This window comes from Gorilla gorilla, chromosome 8 (genome assembly GCF_029281585.2).
Source record: "Gorilla gorilla gorilla isolate KB3781 chromosome 8, NHGRI_mGorGor1-v2.1_pri, whole genome shotgun sequence".
NCBI classification, from domain to species: Eukaryota; Metazoa; Chordata; class Mammalia; order Primates; family Hominidae; genus Gorilla; species Gorilla gorilla.
In genome coordinates, this window is record NC_073232.2 from 40,314,567 (window position 1) to 40,339,634 (window position 25,068).

Genomic DNA, 25,068 nt, shown 5'->3' on the forward strand with positions numbered 1-25,068 from the left:
CAAACTTTTTCTGAACCTTAGACCTCACCCCTCCACTCCTCATCCCTGCCCAAACTCAGCTACTGTCCAGCGTGGAGTTCACACACTGACCACAACACGGACAAGAACAGGCTCCTGACCAGATGTGAAACCAACTCAAACTCAACACTACAGAAATGTCTCTCCTCTCAGCAAAGGAAAATACAAATCTTCAGTGCTCTCCCTCTGAATCCACTTTTCAGCCACCCCCTTACGAAATTTTCCTGCATCTAGTATGTGTCATTTCCTACAATAAATCCATATAGATCCAGCCCCTCAGAGCCAACAGCCCCTTCTTGCCACACATACACACCTCCCAAGGTCCAGTACCTCCTCTCCCAAAGAAAGGCGGGGCCCCTGGACATGGCTGTGTTTCCTCAAACCCAACAGCCCAGTCCCATGATCCGCATGCACTGATGCTCCCTCACGGGGTCCAGCCTCCTCAAATCCACATCTGGCTCCCACTAACTACTCAGGGCAACCACAACCCGAGCTCCAGTGCCCTGAGCCCCTGGGGGCTGGTCACACAGGAGGAACTCCTTCCATGCCCAGGAAAGGGAGACTTTTGCCTAAGTCTGCTCTGGGAAGCTGGAGCACTCAAGGCCACGCACTCGGTCCTCTCCTTAGGTATTGGAACAAAAAACACATCCTTCATTTCTCTAGAGTCAGCATGTATTTATTTGGCTTCCTCTCATCCCTGTGTACTACTTTACAACTTGTCAGTTTCCACCTCTCCCCAGATGCACACAAACCCTTTGGGAGTAAGGAAGAATACACAGACAGCGGCCACTCTCCATCCACCACAACCCTCAGGGTGCCCCTTTCCTGGAAACAACACAGCTCTGTGTGGCCATGTGCTCCCGAGCAGCATCCAAGGAGTTCCGCTGGCTGACCTCAAACAAATCCTCTTCCAACTCTCGTGCCTTATTACCCTGAGTTGTGTTCATTTTCCAGAGTTGTGTTCCATTTTCCAATTACAAATTCCTAATTCCCAAGTATCCTGACTCAGCTGTGGGAAATGAAGACTCCAAGGCCTAGAAGCAGGAAAGTGCTTGGGCCCTGGAAGGGAATTCAGGTTCTTATCTCTCCTTTGACCCCAGGACAGTCTGTCCCACTCAGAGGGCAGCACAGCTCTCAAGGAGGGCATGGAGGAAAAAGCCCTGGGTGGCACCACCTTGTTAGGAGGAAAAGCGATCGCCCTGCCTGACCCCTGCTCTTATCCCACTGACACCTGCTTTCCAAGTACCTCTTACTTCTTTCCTCTAAGCCCCCAAACCAGGCGCAAGGCATAACCTTTTAGGGAGAAAGGAAATAACTGCCTGTATTCTCCACTGGAATAATATACAAGATCACACTTACCTTTGCCAAGACTGGAACAGTTGTCAGAGAGTTTCCCTCCCACCCACTCCACACCAGCAGTATTTAAATTGCTTTGAAACACCATCTGGGAGAAATTATCATCACAAATATTTAAAGCTCCCATTCATAAAAAGACAAAAGAAAGAAAACACACACATACACACACCCTACCTGTGACTCGACGAATGTTTTGGGACACGTGTTTATCCTAAAAAAGCACACCTAGACACCCCAAAACACTCTTGCAGGCTTCATCTCATTCCTGCCCCAAGAGTATTCTGACCTGTCTGCACAGGTGTCCGTGAGAAATGAAAAGAACACAGTGAAAATATGATGGCTCTCTCATAGGAACTCGTGTGAAATGGATGAGGCTCAATATGCTGCCTGCCTCTTCAGCAGCACAAAAAAAGGCAGCCAAGGAATCACCAGACACAGTGAAACCTTTGGGGTGTGACTCCACGCATCTCAGAGCCTTCTGCTGAATAAAAGGACAACCTATTTGGAGTTGGAACATTTGACTTTTATCTGCTTGGCCCTAAAGTACCCAGGAGGACTGGGCCTCCCAGGCCTGGCCTACATCTTGTGAAGGTTACATACCTCAGAAGGTTAAAGCTCAGATCAAGCCTCTTTGCGAAATGTCCACAGTCCCTGCCAAGGTGCTCTGGAATTTCTCTGCAGTCCTGGCCTATGTAGGACACCTGGAAATTAAATGGAACAGAAACAATGTGGCAAATGGAAATCACCCAGCTGCTCCCAACCCTGAAATTACTGATCCAATGATTGCTTCTGCAACTTGAAACGCATGTTTCTCACACACAAAAAGGCCACACTTGTGACTGTTTCCCTGATCAAATCAGCTTTGGGGGCTCCAAGGACTCCACCAACAGCTCCCCTTTCCTGGTGCAGTTAACATGATGAAGACTAATCCCAGGACAATGGAAATTGGACTAAAATTGGCCAGATTCAGGTGTCCAAAAGAAACCTGAATATCAGGGCACATTGATATAACCGCAACAATCACCCTCTCACTCAGGGGCTTTTGCAACAGTTGCTCCTCTGCCCCTTCTTCTCCCTCTCCTCCACTGCCCTCCAGTACCCTGGTATGCACATTACCTCATAAAAGACACAGCAGATGCACTTACCAGCATCCAACCTTCAGGGTGCTGGAACAAATAGGGTTGGAAAAGAAAACCTCCCCAGACCACCAATCCCATCCAGTTGCCACTGTGTACAAAATGCCCTCCACACCCAAACAAAGCTGATTTGAAGGCAACAGGGCAACGATGTGTGTCCAGGGCTCCTGAATGTCCCTCCTCCAGAGGCCCTTTGGCAGTCAATCCCACTCTGTGCACAAAGCTGTTTCTTTGGGCATTCTTCTATTTATTACAGATTATTTATTATTAAGTACCTGTATGTGCCCAAATATTAAAAGGCTGAACTGAACTGAATCTGAACTGATTCCAGAACCTGTGAGAAGGTCAATGGACTTTCTCACTACCCTAATCACCCAGTTTTTGGAACCCATTTTTACAAACAGCACTCTGTGGGCAGACTGGCAACTAATCCTCAAACCATAAAATAAACCCATGAGGCCGAGTTGACCAGTGGGCCACAATGCATGCTGTTTCCCTAAAATACAACATGTTCAACCCCCAGCTCGAAATTCAAGCCCAAGACACGGCTATAACCTTCTTCTGGTTTCCCTACAAATCACATTCTTCCACACATATAGACAAAGATCTCTTAGAATGAGAGAGAGAGACTCCCCAGGAGGGTGTTTCCTCATGGGAAACAAGACTATGGTGGCCATCTTACATCCTCAGATATTAGGTTCAACTATGTGAACTACCAATATCCAACCATTTTAGAACCACAAAATAGCTCTTTTACATGGTGCAAACTAATACAAGCTGCACTGAACCCTGACACCCTCAACATCTCCAGTCATCTCTCAACCTTCTCCTATCCAATGAGGACAAACTGCTGACAATGCAATATCCTATATCCACTCTCCTTCAGTAACTTCATTCTAGGAGGAGAGAAAATAAGGAGAAAGGACAGAAAAATAGCTGACTCCAATAAAGTAATTTTGACTCAAGAAGATATAGGCTAAAAAACAAAGGACTCCAAGTTCAATCTAGCAATCTCTCCTCTTTCTACCTGGGTCCATCTTTCTTCACAGTTCCTTGTGTAATAAATTAAGTTCTGCTTCCAAGCTGAGACAGAAATCATATGCCCCAGAGAGACTGTGGCTATAAGGCCCTATTCTATCTGGGGACTTCGATTTCCCTCAGGATCTCTGCTCAGTCAGCAGCTTCTTGGCCAGGCGCGGTGGCTCATGCCTGTAGTCCCAGCACTTTGGGAGGCCGAGGTGGGAGGATCACGAGGTCAGGGGATCGACACCATCCTGACTAACATGGTGAAACCCCATCTCTACTAAAAATACAAAAAAAATTAGCCGGTCATGGTGGTGGGTGCCTGTAGTCCCAGCTACTCGGGAGGCTAGGGCAGGAGAATGGCGTGAACCCTGGAGGCGGAGCTTGCAGTGAGCCGAGATTGCACCACTGCACTCCAGCCTGGGCGACAGAGCCAGACTTGTCTCAAAAAAAAAAAAAAATTCAGCAGCTTCTTCTGTATTGTACATTCACAATGAACCCCATGTCCATGGCACCCACCAGAAAATCCATCCCATTCACCCCAGCCTGCACTACTGTCTTGCACATATTATCAGTCAAGACCTCTGTTATATATATAGCAGAGACGTTGAGTTTTAGATGCAGAAACTGGGCTCTTTCCTCTTAGAATGACCAAGGACTAAATCTAATAGAGACCCAGTTTGTCAAAACTTCTGATGTTTTATACAAGGAAACTAAGACTCCAGAGCCCTGCCCAGCACAATACAGCTTCTTAGTGATAGAGCCCAGATCAAGTCCTATGCCATAAATAAGGACTTCCAACTTCGGGGCCATGGAGTGCTTACAAATCCACATGTGGGTGTGAGATTTCTTTTTTTTTTTTTTTTTTAAAGAGATAGGGTTTCACTGTGTTGCTCAGGCTGATCTCAAACTCTGAACTCAAACAATCCCCTCGCCTCAGCCTCCTAAAATAGCTGGAATTGCAGGTACAAGCCACCATACCAGGCAGACATGAGTTTTCTTGATCAGCAAATGCCAGTGGTGCATCTATCATCATGTTTTGGCTTCAAAATGAGTCTTCTGAGCTGAAAGGGCAAGAACTTCTCCCACGGTGCTACACTGAGGGCCCAAGAAGAGTGTTAGAGCCTGGGAAAAGAGAGGGATATTTGCTTCCCTTTTTCTTCTGTAGGAGTTCCATTCAAAGGAAACAGGAGCACCAAGGAGAGCTATCACAAAGCATTTGGATCACTCACAACATCTGATGAGACTGTCAGCAGCCTGTTTCATTACATGGTCTTAACTATACAACATCCTAGGAAGACTAAGAAAAATACAAGTTGTTCTCACTGTTCTCAAATGTGAAGACCAAGTCTCAAAAGTTTAGCATGAGAACCAACTCGATAAGTAATCTGCATGCTTAGATAACCCCTGTGGTAAAGTAGAAGCTTTTAGAGATGTGAGTTAAGCCGACCAGGCTGAAGGGCTCAAATCGGCTGGAAAAGGCTTAAAAGCAGCAAGCAGCCACTGCCAGACATTGCAAGCAACGCTTGAAACTAGAAAAAAGACTTAAGAAGTGCTTCTGAGGGAAGACCTTACCTCTCAGGATGTCAGGAAGCTTCTTAGAGCACAGGACCACCTAATGTAAGATTCAAGGCCAGAAGAGCCAAACCAAAAATAGTTTGCTTCTTCAGCAAAAGGGAGACCGGATACAGAGATTAATAGATCTTAAATGGCACAGAAGCAAGAGCATATCCAGAACACCATTGCATTTAGTCAATTACCTTGATTTAGACTGCACTGAGGAACAAAGATTCAAACTTATAATTTCTCTATTTTCTATAATTTGTACCCTAAGACCTCCACCCTGTGTGGAATAACAGGAAAGGACACCATTACCAGGCAAATGAAAATATAACAAGTTAAAGACCCCTACGGAGAGGAAACTAGAAAGGGAAAGGAGAGTGTCTGGAAGGGGTCCCCACCCATGTACACACCCAATCCCTCCAAGCCAAAGCTGCAGAAAATGACCAAACTGCAGAAGACTGCAGGTTTCACTTTGCGTTGGGACTCTCTGGCTCCCAGGGCATTTCTGGAGATGATAAGTTTGTCAACAGTCAGATGTTGAGGAGATTATTTTATGATGCCTACCCCTAGCCAGGGGTGGGAGATCCTCGATTTTAAATTTGTAATACTGAGCTGGGCACAGTGGTGCACACCTGTATTCCCAGCTACTCAGGAGGCTGAGGCAGGAAGACTGCCTGAGCTTAGGAGTTCAAGGCTGCAGTGAGCTATGATTGCGCTACTGCATGTCAGCCTGGGCAACAGAGCAAGACCTTATCATTCAATCATAAATAAATAAGTGTATGTGTGGTACTGGAAGCTGTCGGAGTAGAAACAACCATAGGTACAACTCTGATTCCCAGTACTGCCACTGCTAGCTGTGTTGTCGTGGATGAGTCACCATCTTCGAGTCTCTGTTTCCTCTTCTGCAACTGGACTAACACTAACTCCTCCAAAGGTGTTAAGAATAATGTAAAAACCAACATTTATTAAATGCCTATCATGTGCTTGTTATCTATTCAATCCTCATGAAACAGCCCCATGCATATTATCGTCCCTATTGTACTTACAGGAATGCGATGAGCTAACATATTAAAAGTGCACAACACTGTCCTTGGCACCCAGTGGCCACTCTGTTAAACAGCTGTTGAATCAGACCACTCTCCCTACAGAAGGGATTCATTATTCCAATATCTCTTGGGCGCAAGATTTCAGTGCCCAAATTCCAAGTTTGTATTTGTGTCTACGATCGTATTACGTTGTCATAAGCTAGAGGAAAGAGAAATGACTTAATGCTGAACATAAATGATGCATTCAAGCCAAGAGAAGCCAAATGAAGTCAGACACATGGCAAATGAAAAGGCTTTTGCAGAGAAAAGCAATAGGAAGACTGCAACATCCCCAGGCATGTGGCATCATAGGCCTGTGGAGCTCCTAAAAACCAGCTCCACAGCAGTCAACCCACAGTGGCATTAAAAGCAGTGACCTAACTTCAAGCCACGCAGCATTGATCTCATTAAATTGTTTAATTGCATAGGGTTTTTTTTTTCTTTGCACTTAAACCATCCCTTTATTTGGGATTTATAGGTCTCTGGATATGGGAAAGTTGTATCTGGCTTCATGTTTTTATATTTGAGTAACATTGTAATAAAAACTATATTCACACTATGGGCTCATGGGAAGTTTTGCGGGTTTTATTTTCCTCCCTTTAAGAAGGATCTACTAAAGTCTGACAAGTACTGTTCCATGCTACCCACATTCAAGGTGCTACCTCTTAAAGCGGCTGCCATTAGAAATCACTGGGAGCAGAATGTAAAAAAAAAAAAAAAAAGAAAAAGAAAAAAAAAAACCACCTCGGGGCCAGACACTCAAATCCACTAACCTGGGCAGTTTAGGAAACGGGGCACTAAGACTCCAGGGGCATTTTCCCAACCTACCTTCTTAGCTCCTCCCCAGGCAACTCGGTCTAATAAAACAGTCCCCAAGGGCCTAAAATGCCTCACCCACACTTCCATGAATGCCCTTGGGCTGTTTGGAGTAGGCTGAGAACAGGGGCTACAGGAAAAATCGAATCTAGGAAACGGAGGAAGAGCAAAGGGAAAGGAAGCACAGGAAAGTGCTCAGCCCCATTAACTTGTAGCAAGGTACACCGGGAGAATACCAGATCTGAAAACGCAGAGACCTAGGGTCTGGGGGGCAGGGAACCCTCCTTCTTAGGTAGATACTCCAAGAGAAGGAAAAGACCCTCTTGTCCAGCCCCGCCCTCCAGGCAGTAAATTAATTCCCAGAAAAAAAAGCCCCTTTCCCCGATGGCTGAACAAGACCCGTCATTTTTAGCCTCTCCGCAGGCTGTTAGCTCACTTCTGAACTCTGGTCTTTCTCCAGCTCTCTCCTCCCAGGCCGTGGGTCAAGGGACAGAGCCAGCATTCCTGAGCAACAAAACTGTTAAATGGGGGGTGCACAGAGACAAAGGAAAGGCTAATTTCCAACAACACCTGGCATGGTGCCTGGCATACAGTAGGCACTCAATAAACGTGTACCTGATGAAATGACAGGACTCTGGAAAAAAACAAAACAGACAGCGGCTAGTTTAATGGGCAGCACAGTTGGCCCTCACCGCATCTGCTGGAGCTGTAAAAACCCCTAGAATCTCCTCTAAGGAGGAATCATTCCTTTCAGCCCAAAGTAATCTCAAAATCCAATTGTGCCTGACACTACCTGCCTTAGGCAATCCAAGAGGGGAGCTTCAAAAACTCAGAACTATTTCTCCAGTGTGTGCAGGGAAAGGTGGGAAGTAAGAGGGCTCTGGCTTCATCAGAGCAGAGAAGAGGTTAAAGACAGAGAACTGGCTTTTCCAGCAGGTAAGAAAGACACCTGGTCCCAGCGTGGCTGGGTTCATCCCTCCAGCAATGAACACCTGAGGCTTCACTACAGAGCTCAAAGCATGTGAGACTGGGTGTCTGGCACCCAGGATTGAAACTGGCGTGTTGCCATTCATCACAGACTCCTGTTCAAGAAATCGAGTGTGGAAAGAGAACTGGAGGTCGGTGGTCTTCCATCAGCCTTTGGCTATGGCGTAGCCAATTCAGCGCAGGGCCCACCAGCACCTTCATCTCCAGGGATGTGCTGGGACTTTGGGTACCCTAGACACTTTTACCTTCATAAACCCCTTCCTCCATTTACAAATAAGTAAATTTATATATTACAACTGCATTGGTATAAAGATGACTATATCAATGTGATTTATCAAAATGGATTCTTTGACCAAAAGTTTTTAAAATTCAGATTATGAAATTGGAACATTTTCTGTGGGCCCCCAAAAGTAGCGGGGGCCGTCAGCACTGTGTCCGCTGGGCCTGCTCAGTGAGGCGCTAAGGGCAGAGGGAAGTGGGGAGAACGGGAGACCTTGCGGGTGTTCTTCCCGCACATCCAGGGGGTGTGCCAGGCCCGAAACGGGGTCTGTCCTCGCCCCACTAGGGCGAGTCTGAGCACCTGAAGCTCACCCCCTGCAGACGCAGCCCCCTGAGGCGGGGACAGGGGTGTCTAGGCCCTGGGGAGCCTCTGTGCCCCGCCGTCCCTCCCCACGCGGACTGCGCCCCGGGCGGAGGCGGGGCTGGCCGGGACTTACTTGAGTTCCACGCACCACGAGCCCGGCCATGGCGGCCAGGACGCTGCGGGCGCGCGGGACGGAGCGCGGGGGCGCGGCGGCGGCAGCGGGGAGCGCGGCAGGGGAGCGCGGCGGGCGCACAGTTCCGCACTGGGCAGTCAGCTGACCCGGCGGAAGCCGGAGGCGCGGGCTAGCCGCGGGGACCTCAGCTCCGCCGCTCGCCGCCGCCGCCCCTCGGCCCAGACTCCGCGCAGGTGAGCCCTGGCCGCCCGCTGCAACAGGTGGCCCGCAGCGCCCGGCGCCCCGACGGCGGCCTGACCCCGACTCCCCGCGCCCCTCCCTCCCCCGGTTGTCCCAATGCCCAAAACTCCATGCCCACAACTTTATCGCGTTTGTCTGGGCCAGGCCTGAGGTGGGGGGATTCCTATCAGGGGCGCCCTTTCTGAGCCGTTAGCCGGGCTGTAGCCAGCCGGGCCTTTCCTGCATTTCGCAAACTGGGTTACATAATGGCCCTCAACTGCAGCGAGGAGGGGCCTCTTGGCTGAACGCCCCTCCCCATCAAAGCTGGGGAGAGGGAAAGTTAGAAGGTTGAAGGACTCTTGGTGCGGCGGAGTTTCCATTTGTAGGAGGGGAGGGGGATTGGGGGGGGTTGAATTTCCCTATAGATAAAACGCTGGCTTGGTGAAGACCACCCCACCCTTTCCCTGTGGCCTCTAGGAGTTGACAATAATAAACCCTGGGGAAGGATAATTGGCTGGTGACCCCAAATTTCAGGCTTCTCTTCTTCTCCTGCTCCTCAGAGGGCAAGAGATTTGTGAGGCTTAAAGTTATCAGTGGGGTTATTCGCTGTTCCCCACCCACCCCATCCCCATCTGGAAGAGCTGGCCATGGGCCTCCTGTCTGGATGAAAGTAGGCCCAGTGGGCAGGTAACTCCCTAAACCGATGCCTGTTTTTCTCTGGAATTCTCTGGAAGGATCCAGATTTTCTCCTTGCCTATTCTTGCCTCCAAGTCCACGATGCACAGAGCTACCAGATATCAACTGGTTGTCATCTTCCACTCTTGCTGCAGCTAAGAGCCAGCCCAGCCTTAACTGGCATCGTCTCTCAGACAGCCCTGGTCCTAACACATTGTTAGGTGGGCCCTTGTCAGCGGTGTTGATCTCGGAGGGTTGACCTTCCTGCCCCTCTCTCAGCTGGGAGGAGCAGGCTCAGAAGAGTGGAGCAGTAAGAATGCAGTCTTGACTGTGTTTACTTTGGGGGATTCCAGGAAATGCTGCAACAAAAGGTCCTGCAGGCCAAAAAAGAAAGCTTACCCTCCAGAGATAAGGGGATCAAAGGGAACCTTCCCAGGCCTGTTGCCCCAAGGACCAGCTCCCCCGCCTCCTCCCTCCTTCTCTGCTGGACGCGCCCTCTCTGGTCCATTGTGCACTTTTGTCAGCTTTTCCTGCCTGAAAAGGAGGAAGTGAGCCCGGGCCCAGCCAGCACTCTGCCCTCCGCAGCTGCCTTTCAGCTCAGCTTTCCTAGAAGGGCTTTGACAGATGGAAGAGGACTTGTGGAAACAGGCCCAAGCTGACTCAAAGATGAGATTGGAGAACGGCTCTCCCTTCCCCCACCAGAAGGGGGTTACTGAAGGTCATCTCATCCATCCCCCTGCCTCCATACACAGCTGGGTCATCTGAGCATAGGCTCTTCTGCAGACACTACCAATGTCACCAAAGTGGGCAGGCATCTTTCCTCCTTTCCACACCCTCTCACTACTGTTGCCTCCTCCACACAGCCCCAGGGCAACCATTTTAAAAGCCCAATTAGATCCTACCTAAAATCTTTCAATGGCTTCTAATCAACTAATAATTAATACAGTCCAGAATCTTTAGTATGTCCCTGAAGATCTCTTATAATCCCATCAATTCTTACCTCTTCAGCCACCTGTGCCAGCTCTCCCGTCCTCAGATTGGCTTCACAGAAGCTGTTAGTTTCAGCTGGAAATGCTTCCCCACCCACTGCTGTCTCTGCTTGGTGAACACATCAAGAAGGCCAGTTGATGGTGTGGGGAAGGATCATGTGCAGAAATCACAGAAATTAAGATCAGGATAGCTCTGTTGGAGGGGGGCTTTAGTGTTGGAACTGTAAACTGATAACAATAGGGAGCTATTGAAAGTTCTTGAGCAAAGTAGTTGTCTTAGTCTACTAGGACTGCTATAACAAAATGCCATAAACTGGGTGCTTATAAACAATAGAAATTTATTTTTCACAGTTCTGGAGGCTGGGAAGCTGAAGATCATGGCACCCACGATTTGGTGTGTGGTGAGGGCCCATTTTCTGGTTCCCAAGACAACAGCCTTCTTCCTGTGTCCTCAGATGGTAGGAGGGACAAGCTAGCTCCTGTGGGCCTCATTTGTAACAGCACTAATCCCATTCCTGAGGGCTCCACGCCAATGATCTAATCACCCCCCACAAGGCTCCACCTAAGACCTTGGAGGTTATGATTTCAACATATGAATTTGGGAGGGACACAAACGTTCAGACCATAGCAGAAGTAATTTCCTGAATGTTGTTGGGGGAGGACACCAGCAGAAACAAACTGGATTCACCTGTCCTTACTCCTCAGCTTTTGGAGTTAGTCTTCAGAATAGAAGAACAAGGAGAAGGAGGAGGGGAGGGGAGAATAGAAGGAACAGAAGGAGGAAGGGGGGAAGGGAGAAAGGTAAAAGGAAAAGAAAAAGAATCTGTATCCCTGGACCAAGGAAGATTGGAAGCCGGGAGGAGGAACATCCTTCTACCTCCTCATCACTGTTTCCAACAAAAAGGAAGATTAAACAGAAATAGTAAAGTTCCTCCATAATGTAGCCCTCCCTCGGGGAGGGGAGAGAGCAAAAAAAAAAAAAACAAAAACAAAACAAAACAAAAAAAACACTGAGATAAGACTGACCTAGGAGTTAGACAAATAATTCCTCTGGAATACAAAGAGTTTACAAGGGTGAACATAGCAGACAAGTCCTGTAGGGGCTTCGTCCTGAACACAGCTCTTTCTGCCCCAGCCCCAGGAGCACTGAGGTAAAATATGGGCTCATGCAGTCACGGTCCTCTCACCCCACTCCATGACTCATTGAAAGTGAGCTGCAAGCTTCCTATCCTGCCCATCTTACTTCACAGCTGCTGTGCCCCAGCTTCTGGCCTTGTGCTAGGCACTAGGGACATCCATGACTAATACTGTTCAGGAGAGACGCTCAGACTTGTGCACAGACATTCACAGCACTGTGTCAGCAAGAAGTGCTGTCATTGTGATCCTGTTTTCTGAACCCCAGATTGAAGCACGTAGCCCAGCTTGTACAAGTGCACTCAGGAGGACCACAAAACAGAAAGTTCAAATCCAACCTATGCTGACCACCCTGAGCCTGTGAATTCTGGAGCTCTGACGGGCACATAGAGAGCAACAAGGTTCAACTCATACAACTGGACATTCTCTTATCGCCCTTGATGAAGAGGGCAATATTTTATTCCTATTGTCATCATTGTTATTATTATTCTGCTTTGGCAGAAGAGGCCCTTTGCCTTAGAGTCCTTCCTCCATCACATTCCTGGGGACAAAAAGGAAGATCCTGTTTATTTCCAATCAAGGGAGTTGATTCTGGGGTCGGCCAGAACCAGTGAAACAGGAACTGATTCCTTAAATCTTCCAACTGTGCATTAGCAGCTGAGAGAAGAACAGGGCCAGTTAACCAAGTTTTGTTAGCATTCCTAACTATCCTTAGCTGTATTTCTCTTCAGCCTGGCCTCATTTCTTTCAGGCCCAGCCCCCGGGCAGGTTAAGATGGTTGCTGTAATTAATCATGCCGTGGGCCCTAATTCAGACTCACCACATTCAAATTTCAATTTAAAAAAAAAAAAAAGGCGGGGTGTCTACTTAAGAAATGCTCTGCTTATGAAATGCTCTTTGTTGCCGAAGCAGCCCCCTTTCAGCCGAAAGGAGAAAGTCTAGGAAGTGCAGGAAAGAAGAGAGGTTTCCAGGGCCCTCTTCAAAGTACTTGCACATATGTGAGGGGACTGAGGATGATCTGTGCTCCAAAGCCCCTCCAGTATTTCCCAATCAGAACAAACTGAATTTTTAAAAATATATATTAAATACCATCATAATATCTAGGATGAGTGTTCATTCCACAAATGTTAATTTATTATTCTCAGTGCCTCTAGTTTTCCTTCTCTTTTTTATTTTTATTTTTTTGAGACAGGGTCCCAGGCTGGAGGGTAGTGGCGCAATCATAGCTCACCACAGCCTTGACCCCAGGGCTCAGGTGATCCTCCTGCCTCACCCAAGTAGCTGGGACTACAGGCACTCACCACCACGCCTGGCTAATTTTTTTGTATTTTTTGTAGAGATGGGATTTTGTCATGTTGGCCAGGCTGGTCTTGAATTCCTGGGGTCAAGCGACCTACCCACCTCAGCCTCCCAAAGTACTGGGGTTATGGGCATGAGTCACCGCACATGGTTGTTTTCCTTCTCTTTAGGTCTTAAAAGGTTTTGTCATTATTTCTCTGTGAAAATGCAAACAATAGGACTGAGCATGGTGGCTCATACCTGTAATCTAGCACTGAGACCAGCCTGGGCAACATAGTAAGATTCTCTTGCTAGAAAAATAAAAATAAAGTAAAATGCAAACATTAGTTGGCTGTGGAGAATGGAGTGGGTTTGAGGAAGGTGGGAGTGGGAAAGGAGCTTCTGCTTTTCACTCCATTTCTCCTGTGGTTTTGGTAACATGCGTATACTACTTTTATAATTAAAAACAAAAAAGGAGATTGGCACAGAATAGAGAATTTACCATGAAAACTACTATCTGCTAATCTCTTAGTACTATTTTAACAAATCCTGAAAACAGCAATGAGAAACAAATCTTATTTCCCATTTTACCTGGAACTCGCCGCAACTCCAAGTCCTTGGCTGGGCGTGGGAGGCAAGTCATCGCTGACTTGGAGGAGGGGGGCTCACGTTGGACCTTCAAGAGGGAAAGACAACCCACCCAACTGTCTGTTTCCAGTGGGAGCACCTTTCCAGAATCCCAACTTGACTTGGAGAGGTTCTGCCACTTGGAAGTTGGGGAAGGGTTCCTCCCACCCTCAATTAAAATACATAGAACTTGGTAGTCAGTTCATTAAGGTGGTCCCCTGGTATCTGTATTTTTCTCAAGTACTCCCAAAATAATTTGGATTTATGATCATCCAAAACTCACTGCTTTAGAAATCATCTACTCCAATTACTGATGAGGGAAACTGAGGCTTAAAGGGCAGAAGGGACTTGCCCAAGGTCACCCAGCAAATAAGCGGGTGACCCCAGGCCAGAAAAGAAAACAGGACTCCTCCTATGTCCCACTAAAAACAGGATAAGGAGGCTGAGAGGAGCACCTGAAAGATGCCATTTCACATCAATCACTTCTTGTCACGTTGCAACCATTTTCCTCATATGGAGCCTCACGCTGATAGATCAGAAATAACATTTTGAAAGTTATGTCTGCAAGGAAATGGCTATTAATGTTCTTCCTCTCCTTTTAGAGCATCAAGGAATACGTATTAATTTTCTCTCTACTTATATTGCCTATTTGCAAATTGTATTCACTACTCAGTGCTCCAATTTGTCCTACCCCTGAAGAGATTATGATGAATAAATGTGTTCCTGGAAATAAAAAAATTGTCACTGAGATTTATTTTTATAATTATTTACAGGGATTATTTTAGAATATATGGGGGGGCAATAATAATAATGTGCACATAAGGGTTCTGGTGTGACTTACCAGTGTTAATTCTGAGTCTCTTCCCACTTCTCCGAAAGAAGCCCAGGCTCTCTTTGCAGCTGTGAACCCGGGGCAAAGCAAGTGTCAAGTGCACCGGGCACCACCAGTGCCAGATTCTGAGGGCCAGATGAAGGTTGATACTGCTGGAGTCTTGTGGTGGGCAGTGCCCTGGCCTAGGAGAGCTGGGTTCAGGAGCTAGCTTTGCTAACTCGCTGGGTGCTCATAGATTAATCCTTCCACTCCTAAGTTCCTCAGTTTCCTCAAATGCAAACTAACTGATCTAAGGAGCTTAGATAAAATGCACATCTTACTTAGATAAAATACTTAGATAAAAATGCACATCTCCCCAAATCTATTGTATATTTCAAAATACTAGGAGAAAATAATTTGAATGTTCCTAGCAAAAAGACAAATATTTAAAGTTATATATAGCTGAACTACATTGAGGCTGGGCACAGTGGCTTACACCTGTAATCACAGCACTTTGGGAAGCTGAGGTAGGAGGATCAGTTGAGCTCAGGAATTTGAGACAAGCCTGGGCAAGATGGTGAGATCCCCATCTCTACAAAAAAAAAAAAAAATTTTTTATTAGCTGGGCACGGTGGCACACACCCGTGATCCCAGCTATTTGAGAGACTGAGGCAGGAGGATCCCTTGAGCCCAGGAGTTGGAGGTTGCAGTGAGCTGCAGTTGCACCACTGCACTCCAGCATAGGCAACAGAGCAAGACTCCATCTCAAAAAAAAAAAAATTACATTGATCTGATCTTTACAAATTATATAAATGTATTATATGTACTCCCAAGATATATACATCTATTATGTATCAATAAAAATAAAACTAAAAGAAAGAGAATACACTCACTAGTAGATATTTATTGAGCACCTACTATGTGTTGAGCACTGGGAGGACAAATAGTAACAAGACAGATACAGTCCTTACTCCTTTGAGGCTTACATTATGGTGAGAGAAGACAGCTAACAAGTTGAAACATAATTTCAAGTAGGCAAAATACCTCATTTCAGATAGCAGTCATCCATACTATGAAGACAAAATTGGACAATGTGAGACAGGGTATGGGAGATGGGGGGTGCTAACCTAGACACAGTGTCCAAGGTCTTTGCTCGCCCTCCAAAGCCTTTTTCTTATGAAATCCTTGAGGAGTGGATCACAGGCTGGATTTTGGCCCCACTCACCCCCTCTGCACAATGCTATTGTGATGCACAAACTGCATGGCCTCAGACAGCTGTGGAATGTTCTGGGAAGGCCTCTCTCAAGGGAGCGACATGTGAGCTGAAGTCAGAATCATGAGATGGAGCCAGCCATGGGAAGGCCTTGGGAGAAGGGTTTGCAGAGGGAATAGCAAACACATTCTCTTAGTCTCATGTAGTCACTTTGCTTATGCTTGAGTGGTGAACTTGAACTCGATTGTTTCCAAGGACAAAGTGTCACTCCAACCAGAAAGAAGAGTCTTCCAGTACAGCTGCACCTGGCTTTGATTTGCTCCTCAGCTCCAAATCACAGGTGGACTAAGGCTTTGGGATGCAGCAGCTGGAAGCAGAGTCATTCATGGACACACAGAGGTTCCACAGCTCTATAAAGCATCTGTGGTTTTCTTGAAGAGGGAAACGCAGAAGAAGTGCTGGCCCTTATACATGTTTGCACTGGCACAGAATCTTCTGGACACACAAAAGCACACAAACAGGCTGGGCACATTTGCTCACACCTGTAATCCCAACACTTTGGGAGGCCAAGGCAGGTGGATCACTTAAGGTCAGGAGTTGGATCACTTAAGGTCAGGAGTTAGACCACCATGGCCAACATGGTGAAACACCATCTCCACTAAAAATACAAAAATTAGGCAGGTGTGGTGGGGGGTGCCCATAATCCCAGCTACTTGGGAGTCTGAGGCAGGAGAATCGTTTGAACCAGGGAGGCGGAGACTGCAGTGAGCTGAGATCATACCACTGCACTCCAGCCTGAGTGACAGAGCAAGATTTTGTCTCAAAAAAAAAAAAAGCCCACAAACATACATGTAAGCACATAGCCACGTGAGACACATGCCAACCTTGGATCCATGTGTGCCATCTCACAGCTATGGTCTGAACCCTGAACCCCATTCCTAGGCATGCCTTGGTCTCCCATCTCACTGAAATAGCTACTAGTGGCCAGTAGAGAATGCAGACATTATAGGTACCAGTACTTCCTTAGACCTGAGAGGATTTATAGCTTATACTGAGGTGCTAGAAATTTATTCATTCAGTTCATTTGTTCAAAAAATACTAGTTGAGTGCCTACTATCTGCCTGACAAGAATCTAAACTCTGGAGACATAGCTATAAAAAAAAGAAAAAGAAAGTTTCTACCCTTGTGGAGCTTATTTTCAGTAGAAGAACAGAAAATAAACAAGGTCAGGCGTGGTGGCACACGCCTGTAATCCCAGCACTTTGGGAGGCCAAGGTGGGTGGATCGTTTGAGCCCAGGAGTTCAAGACCAGCCTGGCAAATGTGGTTTCACCTGTCTCTACAAAGCTACCAAAAAATTAGCTGGGCATGGTGGTGCGCGCCTGTAGTCCAAGCTGCTCAGGAGGCTGAAGTAGGAGGATCAGTTGAACCCAGGAGGATGAGGATGCAGAGAGCTGTGATCCCAGCACTCCAGCCTGGGTAACAGAGCAACACAAGAAAAAAAGAAAGGAAAGGGAAGGGGAAGGGGAGAAGGAAAATACAGAGTGTGATGAGTCCTGTGGAGAACAATGCAGCAGGGAAGGGGGACAGGAGTGCTGGGTACACAGGGTGACCAGGGAAGGCCCCACTGAGAAACTGAGATGAAGCTGAGATCTGCAGGAAGTGGGGGAGAGCCAAGTGAACTTCTAGGGGGAAAATGTGCCTAGCAATAGGAACAGCGAGTGCAAAGGCCCTGAGGCAGCAAGTGCACATCTGGGCTGAAGTTAGTGATGGGGGAGACTAATGGTAAGTGAAGTCACAGGGCAGGTGTGAAGGGGACAGATCATGTAGGGCCAAATAGGCTGAGATTAGGACTTGAGTTTGTACTCCACCTGAGATGGAGAGGGTTTTTTGTTTTTGTTTTTGAGACAGGGTCTTGCTCTGGCACCCAGGCTGGAGTGCAGTGGAATGATCCCAGCTCACTGCAGTCTCAACCTCCCAGGTTCAAGCAATTCTTCCACCTCAGCAACCAGAGGACCTAGGACTACAGGTGTGCATCACTACACCTGGCTAATGTTTTTTTAAATTTTTTGTAGAGATGAGGTTTTGCCATGTTGCCCAGGCTGATCTCAAACTCCTGAGCTTGCGGGATGTGCCCGCCTCGGCCTCCCGAAGTGCTGGAATTACAGGCATGAGCACTCCTGGCTAAATCGGGGGTCCTGAGCAGAGGATGCGCCTGATCTGACTCACATTTTGTAAAGACTGCTCTGGCTGGCTGGGTGCGGTGGCTCATGCCTGTAATCCCAGCACTTTGGAAGGCCGAGGTGGGCGGATCACGAGGTCAAGAGATCAAGACCATCCTGGCCAACATGGTGAAACCCCGTCTCTACCAAAAATACAAAAATTAGCTGGGCGTGGTGGGGCACATCTGTAGTCCCAGCTACTCAGGAGGCTGAGGCAGGAGAATCGCTTGAACCCAGGAGGTGGAGGTTGCAATGAGCCTAAACTGGGCCACTGCACTTCAGCCTGGCGACAGAGTGAGACTCTGTCTCAAAAAAAAAAAAAAAAAAAAAAAGACTGCTCTGGGCCGGGCGTGGTGGCTCACGCCTGTAATCCCAACACTTCCGGAGGCCGAGGCGGGCGGATCACAAGGTCAGGAGTTCGAGACCAGCCTGACTAACATGATGAAACCTTGTCTCTACTAAAAGTACAAAAATTAGCCAGGTGTGGTGGTGCATGCCTGAAATCCCAGCTACTTGGGAGGCTGAGGCAGGAGAATTGCTTAAACCTGGGAGGTGGAGGTTGCAGTGAGCCGAGATCGGGCCTCTGCACTCCTGCCTGGGCGATAGAGCAAGACTCTGTCTCAAAAAAATAAAAAAAAAAAAGACTGCTCTGGCTGCTGTGCTGGGAATGGATCATGGAGAAGGGACAGAGGCCAGGAGGCAAGACAGCAGGCTGTCACAGGAATCCTGTGGACTGTGAACAGTGCCTGGATGTATTTTGAAGATGGCATCAACAGAATTTTCTGATGGATTGGACATGGAAAGTGTAAGAAACCAATAGTCAAGCATAGCTCCAAGGTGTTTGCCTGAGCAGCCAGAAGGATAGAGTTGTCACGCTCCATCCCTCACTTTCTGCCGGTCTCGGCTTCATCTCATTTTCTCAGTGGGGCCTTCCCTAATCACCCTGTCCACCCTGGTGCTCCCGTCCCCCTTCCCTGCTGTATGGTTCTCCACAGCACTCATTACTCTCTACTTATTTATTTTTGATTCCCCTACTGAAAGTAAGCTCCACAGGGTGGAATTTCTTTTTTTTTTTTACTACTCTGTTCCCAAAATGTAGAGTCATGTCAGGCAGATTGTAGGCATTCAACAAATAGTTTGATTTTATTTTTTGTTGCATTTTGGTTTGACAGAGACAGGGTCTGGCTCTGTCCCCCAGCCTGGAGTGCAGTGGTGAGATCTCGGCTCACTGCAACCTCTGGCCCCCAGGTTCAAGAAATCCATCCACCTCAGCCTCCCGAGTACCTGGGACCACAGGCACACACCACCATGCTCAGCTAAATTTTGTATTTTTTGTAGAGACAGGCTTTCACCATGTTGCCCAGGCCAGTCTCGAACTCTTGAGCTCAAGCGATCCACCTGCCTCGGCCTCCCTACATGTTGATGATTACAGGCTGAGCCACCACACTCAGCCCAACAAATATCTTTTGAATAAATGAATTGCAATGGATGAGAAAATTAGAGGGTGAAGGGCATCAGGGGTCATTTTTAGACCTGATAAGTTTGAGTTTTTTGTTTTTTTTTTGAGACAGAGTCTCGCTCTGTTGTCCAGGCTGGAGTGCAGTGGCACGATCTCGGCTCACTGCAACCTCTGCCTGCCAGGTTCAAGGGATTCTCCAGCCTCAGCCTCCTGAGTAGCTGGGATTACAGGTGCCCGCCACCACACCCAGCTAATTTTTTGTATTTTTAGTAGAGATGGGGTTTCACCATGTTGCCTAGGCTGGTTTCAAACTCCTGAGCTCAGGCAATCTGCCTGCCTTGGCCTCCCAAAGTGCTGGGATTACAGGCGTGAGCCCCCAAGCCTGGCCTAAGATGATTTTGATGCTTATTTTTAGTTGGCTGGGTTTCAGAGACAGGGTCTTGCTGTCGCCCAGGCTGGAGTGCAGTGGTGCAATCAGAGCTTACTGTAACCTCAAAATCCTGAGCTCAAGTGATCCTCCAGCCTCAGCCTCCCAAAGTGCTGGGATTACAGGCTTGAGCCACGTGCCTGGCCTTGACTTTGAGGCTTATAAGTGGAGATGACAAGAAGGAAATTGGATACATGAGTGTGGAATTTAAGAGACAGATCTGGACTAGAGTTAGAAATTTGGGAGTCTTCAGCTTTCAGGTGGCATATAAAGCCAAAAGACAGGATGAAAAAGATCTGAAGATTGAGCCCTAGAACCCTCCAACAGTTAGAGGTCAAAGAAAATGGAAGAATCACAAAGAGACTGAGAAGTAGCAACTGGAGAGGAAAGGAAGAATCAAAGGCAAGTTAGGGCCTAGGAGCCAAGAAAAGAAAGTGATCAGAAAAGACAGGGTTCCCAAGTTGATAACCAATGTTGCCAAGGATCACCAGGGGATGTTGAAAGCATGGAATGAATAGGATATTTGCATGGCCTCCAAAGTATCACCTCACAGGCCAGGTGCGGTGGCTCACGCCTGTAATCCCAGCACTTTGGGAGGCCGAAGAGGGCTGATCACTTGGGGTCAGGAGTTGAGACCAGCCTGGCCAACATGGTGAAACCCCATCTCTACTAAAATTACAAAAGTTAGCCGGGCCTAGTGGTGCACACCTGTAATCCCAGCTACTCGGGAGGCTGGGGCAGGAGAATCACTTGAACCTGGGAGGCAGAGGTTGCAGTGAGCTGAGATCATGGCGCTGCACTCCAGTCTGGGCGACAGAGTAAGACTCCATCTCAAAATAAATAAAATTAAATTAAATTAAAAATAGACACAAAGTGTCACCCCACAGACAAAGGAGAATTTACAAAGGGAAAAATGTACCTCTACAGTGGAGCGATCTAAGGGGCACAACCCTAACCAACAGCTCAGACAGCATCTCCAAGGGTGATACAACCTCACATCATGGGCCTCTGATGTGATTCAATGGGAAGTACATACCACCTGCATGCTGTTCTTGCCATTAAAAGTTTAACCAGAATCCACGGGTGAGGAAACAGACAAATCCAGAAAGTGGAATATTTTATAAGACAATAACACTAGACTGTCCAAAATAATATAATGAAAAACCAAAAAGGCTGGAAGAACTGTTCTAGATAAAAATGGACCAAGGAGACATGACAGCCAAGTCAAATGCATGCTCCTTTATTGAACACTGGAACTGGAAGAGGGACAGCTAAAAAGACATGATAGGGACAACTGGGAACATTTATATGTGAACTGTTTGATAATATTACTGACGATATTGAATTAACATTACTTTTCTGCGTTGTGCTGTCTTGTGTTTTCATAATAGAATATCCTTTTCCTTAGGACATGAAGAAATTAAGAGTAGCCATCAAGATGCCCACAGCTTTCAAATGGTTCCCAAAAATTGTGTGTGGCAGGGTGGGGAGGAGAGGGAGAACCAATGTGGCAAAGTGTTGCCAGGTGGTGAGTTGAGGTGAAGGGTACTGGGCATTCATTGTCCTATTCTTTAAATTTTTTTCATATGTTTGAAAATGTTATAAATAAATACAATGTGAAGGACTGAAAGGAAGATGGCATGATCAACTGCATCCAGTGCTGGTTAAAGCCAAGTAAATGGAGGACTGAGCATTAACATTGGATTTAACAATTTGTGGGTCATTGGTGACCTTGACGATCTGGACAGCAAAAGAGGCAGGCAAGGGCCAGACGGGAAAGAGCTGACTAGGCCTCACGTTGAGGACAATGGGAGTAAAATTAAGCACGTCGGCATTTTAGAGCAATCAATCTGACAGTTTGGGAAAGGATGGCTGAGAAGGGGGAGAGTAGGAAAATGTCCGCAGAGACCCTGCAAGTGTATCCTACCCCTAGAAAGGGTGGCGAGGGCCTGAAGAGAGAACACAGCAATAGGGATGCAAGGGGACAGGAGGGGATGGTTGCAAAGAGATTGCCGCCCAACTGCCTTAATGTAATGCCTGTTTGGGAGCAAAGGATGAAGGAGCTTAGATGCTGTCATTCACCAAAATACCACATGATAAGTTCCGTTTGGGACATGATGCGTTTGAAAGCCTTCATGCATTGTGTCCTCCTCTGGGGAAAGCAGCAGATGGGACTCTGTAGGACCAACAGCCTGCCCGAGCACCCGTGAGTCATTCCCACAGTGCACTCTGTGTCTCTGACGTCTGCACCACGCTTAGGGTGCTGGGGGCCACAGCTCTGGGTGTGACAGTGACCTGAAGATGCTTTTGTTTGTAAAGTTTCTGAATCCCGGGAATCCCTCTCCCCAGAACACCTTCCAAGTCCTGCTGTCCCTGTGGACAGGCTTTCCCTGATGGTCCAGCCTTCAGTGACTGCTCCAGGGTCTGAAATGTCATTTTAATGCATCTTCCTTGGGCCTGACATGGATGCCTGCTTTTTGATGGTGTTATGTCCACACATGTCCATTCCTGACTTCCCAACTAGGTGGTCAGCTCCTTGAATGAAGGGAACCCAGTTTATATCTCAAAATATTCCCAGCCTTGCCCAGAATGGATAATCAATAAACTGGAAAGAAGAGGGAGATGGAGAGTGGGAGGAGGAGGAGGATGGAGGCCATCAGTTAACACTCTTCATATTCAAGATGCCCTAAAAGCTTGCTGTGTTGACTTCTAACCATGGGGACCACTTCTCATTTCTATGGGGGTGGGAGTGGAGTTACCTGGAGGCCATTGCTGTCAACCCCTCTAATTCCTGAGTTAGAAGCCCTAGTAGGAAGCCTCTGTGAAACAGCCCACAGCGCTCTCTCCTGAAGCTGTTTGCAGTAAGTGACTCACCCAATTAAGAGCATCTACATAACAAAGCCTCACCGGGCTGCAGAGGTCACGGAGACTGTGAAGTGTGTCTTTCGTGTATACTCTGGAGAAGGTTCACTAATTACCAGTCATTTCCACCCCTCAAGAGCCTGTCAGCCTTTGAGATGCAAGGGATAAAAGAATCCCCAAATTCCCACCCCACACCAATCACTTCTACCTCCCCAACCCACCCCTGCATTTCAAACCTGTGACTAATAAGTGCCAGCGATGGGTCTCTGCCCACCTGGCTCAGAGTGAGGAGGGAGGAAGGGAGAGGGAAAAGATTGCCTCCACTAGGAGCATTTGTTAGTAAAAGGCAACTAGGAGGCTTGCATCATTGTCTCTGTCAAACAAGTAAGCAAATAAAACTTGTATTGTTTTTTTCTCAATGTTAAAAGTATGAATGTTTGTAGTAGAAACTACAGGTGAGCAAGAAAAAGTTAAAATCACCCACGACCCCACCCCCTAAGACGACCAGCGGTCCCATAGACTCCCTTGCAGCCAGCTTTCTAAGTGATATGTATTTGCTGTGGGTTTGTGTGCACCCCTGCTCTTTCATAACCAGCTTTTTCCATTTAATGATATATCTTCAACATCTCTTCCCATGAGCACATGGAAAGAATGTTAGAGGTGTCAGGGATGCTTAACTAGGTTAGCAGAGAAGGTGTGTTTTGGTCATTAGAGCATGAGAGGGAGGCATTGCCAGGATTTCTGAAAGCTGAAGGAAGCTCTTGTGAGGCCACAAAGAGCCCTTACTTTTGGAATTTGAGCAAGTGACTCTCTCTCTCTGTGAACCTCAGTTTCCTCATCTGTAAAATGGGGATAACAATATAGGCCTTATAGGATTGTTGCGAGAATTAAGGGAGATCCTGGTTGTGAAAAAACTATACAGGCATTGAATGTTTTATTACCCATTTTAATAAGCGTTCATTAATTAGTGCCTGCTTGTTACTGAGCTCTCTGCTAGTCTGTGTTGAGAGTATAAAGAAGGCATCTGGTTCAGCCCTGGAGGAGCTTAAGATCTAATTGGAAAGTTAAACACACACATATACACAAAAAGCTAAACAATCAGAATTTAAATAGCTAATAAACTATATCATCAATTAGTAGATAATTAAGTGCCAGATGAGTGGCACAGACAGCAAGCACGCCAGGATTCAGAGGTAAGAAAGAACACAGGGGATAATAATAATAATAATGACCACTCTGAGCACTCTCTGTGCCAGGCACATGCATGGTCTCATTTAATTTACCCATCGACCATATGAAGTAGAGATCATTATTACATCCATTTGGCAGAAAAGGAAACTGAAACTTCAGAGAGGTGAAGAAGCTTGCCCCAGGTCACACATCTAGCAAGTGTGGTACTGCTGTTCCTTGGACCCAAGCAGTCATGCCCCAGAGACCACCACCTGCTGAAGCACCATGCTCTACTCAGATGGAGGGAGGGGCAGAGCGGTGCTGTGTCCTGAGCTGGATGGTACAGGAGGGAGCCTAATGAGTACAGATGGGACAGAGAAGGGTGTGTTGGTGCAGGGGGAAGATTCCAGGCTGGCTGGATGGCTGGTCCTCAGGGACAGTGGAAAGCAAGTCTTGACAGTAAGACTGAAGGAGAGCGGCCAGGCATGGTGGCTCACGCCTGTAATCCCAACACTTTGGGAGACCGAGGTGGGTGGATCATTTGAGGCCAGCAGTTCAAGACCAGCCTGGGCAACATGGTGAAACCCTGTCTCTACCAAAAAAACAAAAATTAGCCAGGCATGGTGGTGGGCGCCTGTAATCCCAGCTACTCAGGAGGCTGAGGCAGGAGAATCACTTGAACCTGGGAGGCAGAGGTTGCAATGAGCTGAGATCATGCCACTACACTCCAGCCTGGGTGACAGAGTAGGTGACACTCCATCTCAAAAAAAAAAAAAAAACAGATTGAAGGAGAGAAACTAAGGCACATGAAATGCTTTTTGGCAGAAAATGAATTGTCCATGAGGGTTTGGAGCAATGTGGGATCCAATCAAAGCAGTGTTTGGGAAGGTAGGACTAGGGGAGGCTACCGTAGGAGGATTTCAGATGGGTGTTGAGGAGAACTGAGGTTGAGGCAGAAGCATTTCGGGGAAGATGGAATGCCATCCTTCCTAAAAAGCCCTTATTCCCCTACTTTTTATCTTTGTGACATTTTGGGTTAATCTACATTTGGTTCCCGTGACTGCCGGCCTCATTCTGGCATGTTTACTAACTCCCTTCACACCTGGGTTCTGCAGGAAGTAACTCATTTGCTCCTTCCATAAATGCTTGTGGATCTCCCATTTCAAAGGGAGAATCAGTCAACACAGTCTGGGTGCTAATTATGATTAAGGGGGAAAGAGGTCAAAGATGATGCTAGTGGTCAGAGCTGATCCCCACCAGATCCCTCCAATCCCTGCCCACAG

General features: G+C 47.3%; 1 protein-coding gene across 1 annotated transcript in view; it reads right to left on the reverse strand.

The window, feature by feature from the left end:
* The window catches only part of LRMDA (leucine rich melanocyte differentiation associated), a 1,137,335-nt gene extending 1,128,312 nt beyond the window's left edge, over positions 1–9,023 (reverse strand). The window contains exons 1-2 of the mRNA XM_063709979.1: positions 8,701–9,023; positions 1,975–2,075 (exon numbers count right to left, since the gene is read on the reverse strand). Of these exons, the coding sequence (XP_063566049.1) occupies positions 1,975–2,075; positions 8,701–8,730 (131 nt within the window). The 5' untranslated portion in view covers positions 8,731–9,023. The remainder of the gene's footprint in view (positions 1–1,974; positions 2,076–8,700) is intronic.
* Positions 9,024–25,068: the final 16,045 nt, after the last annotated feature.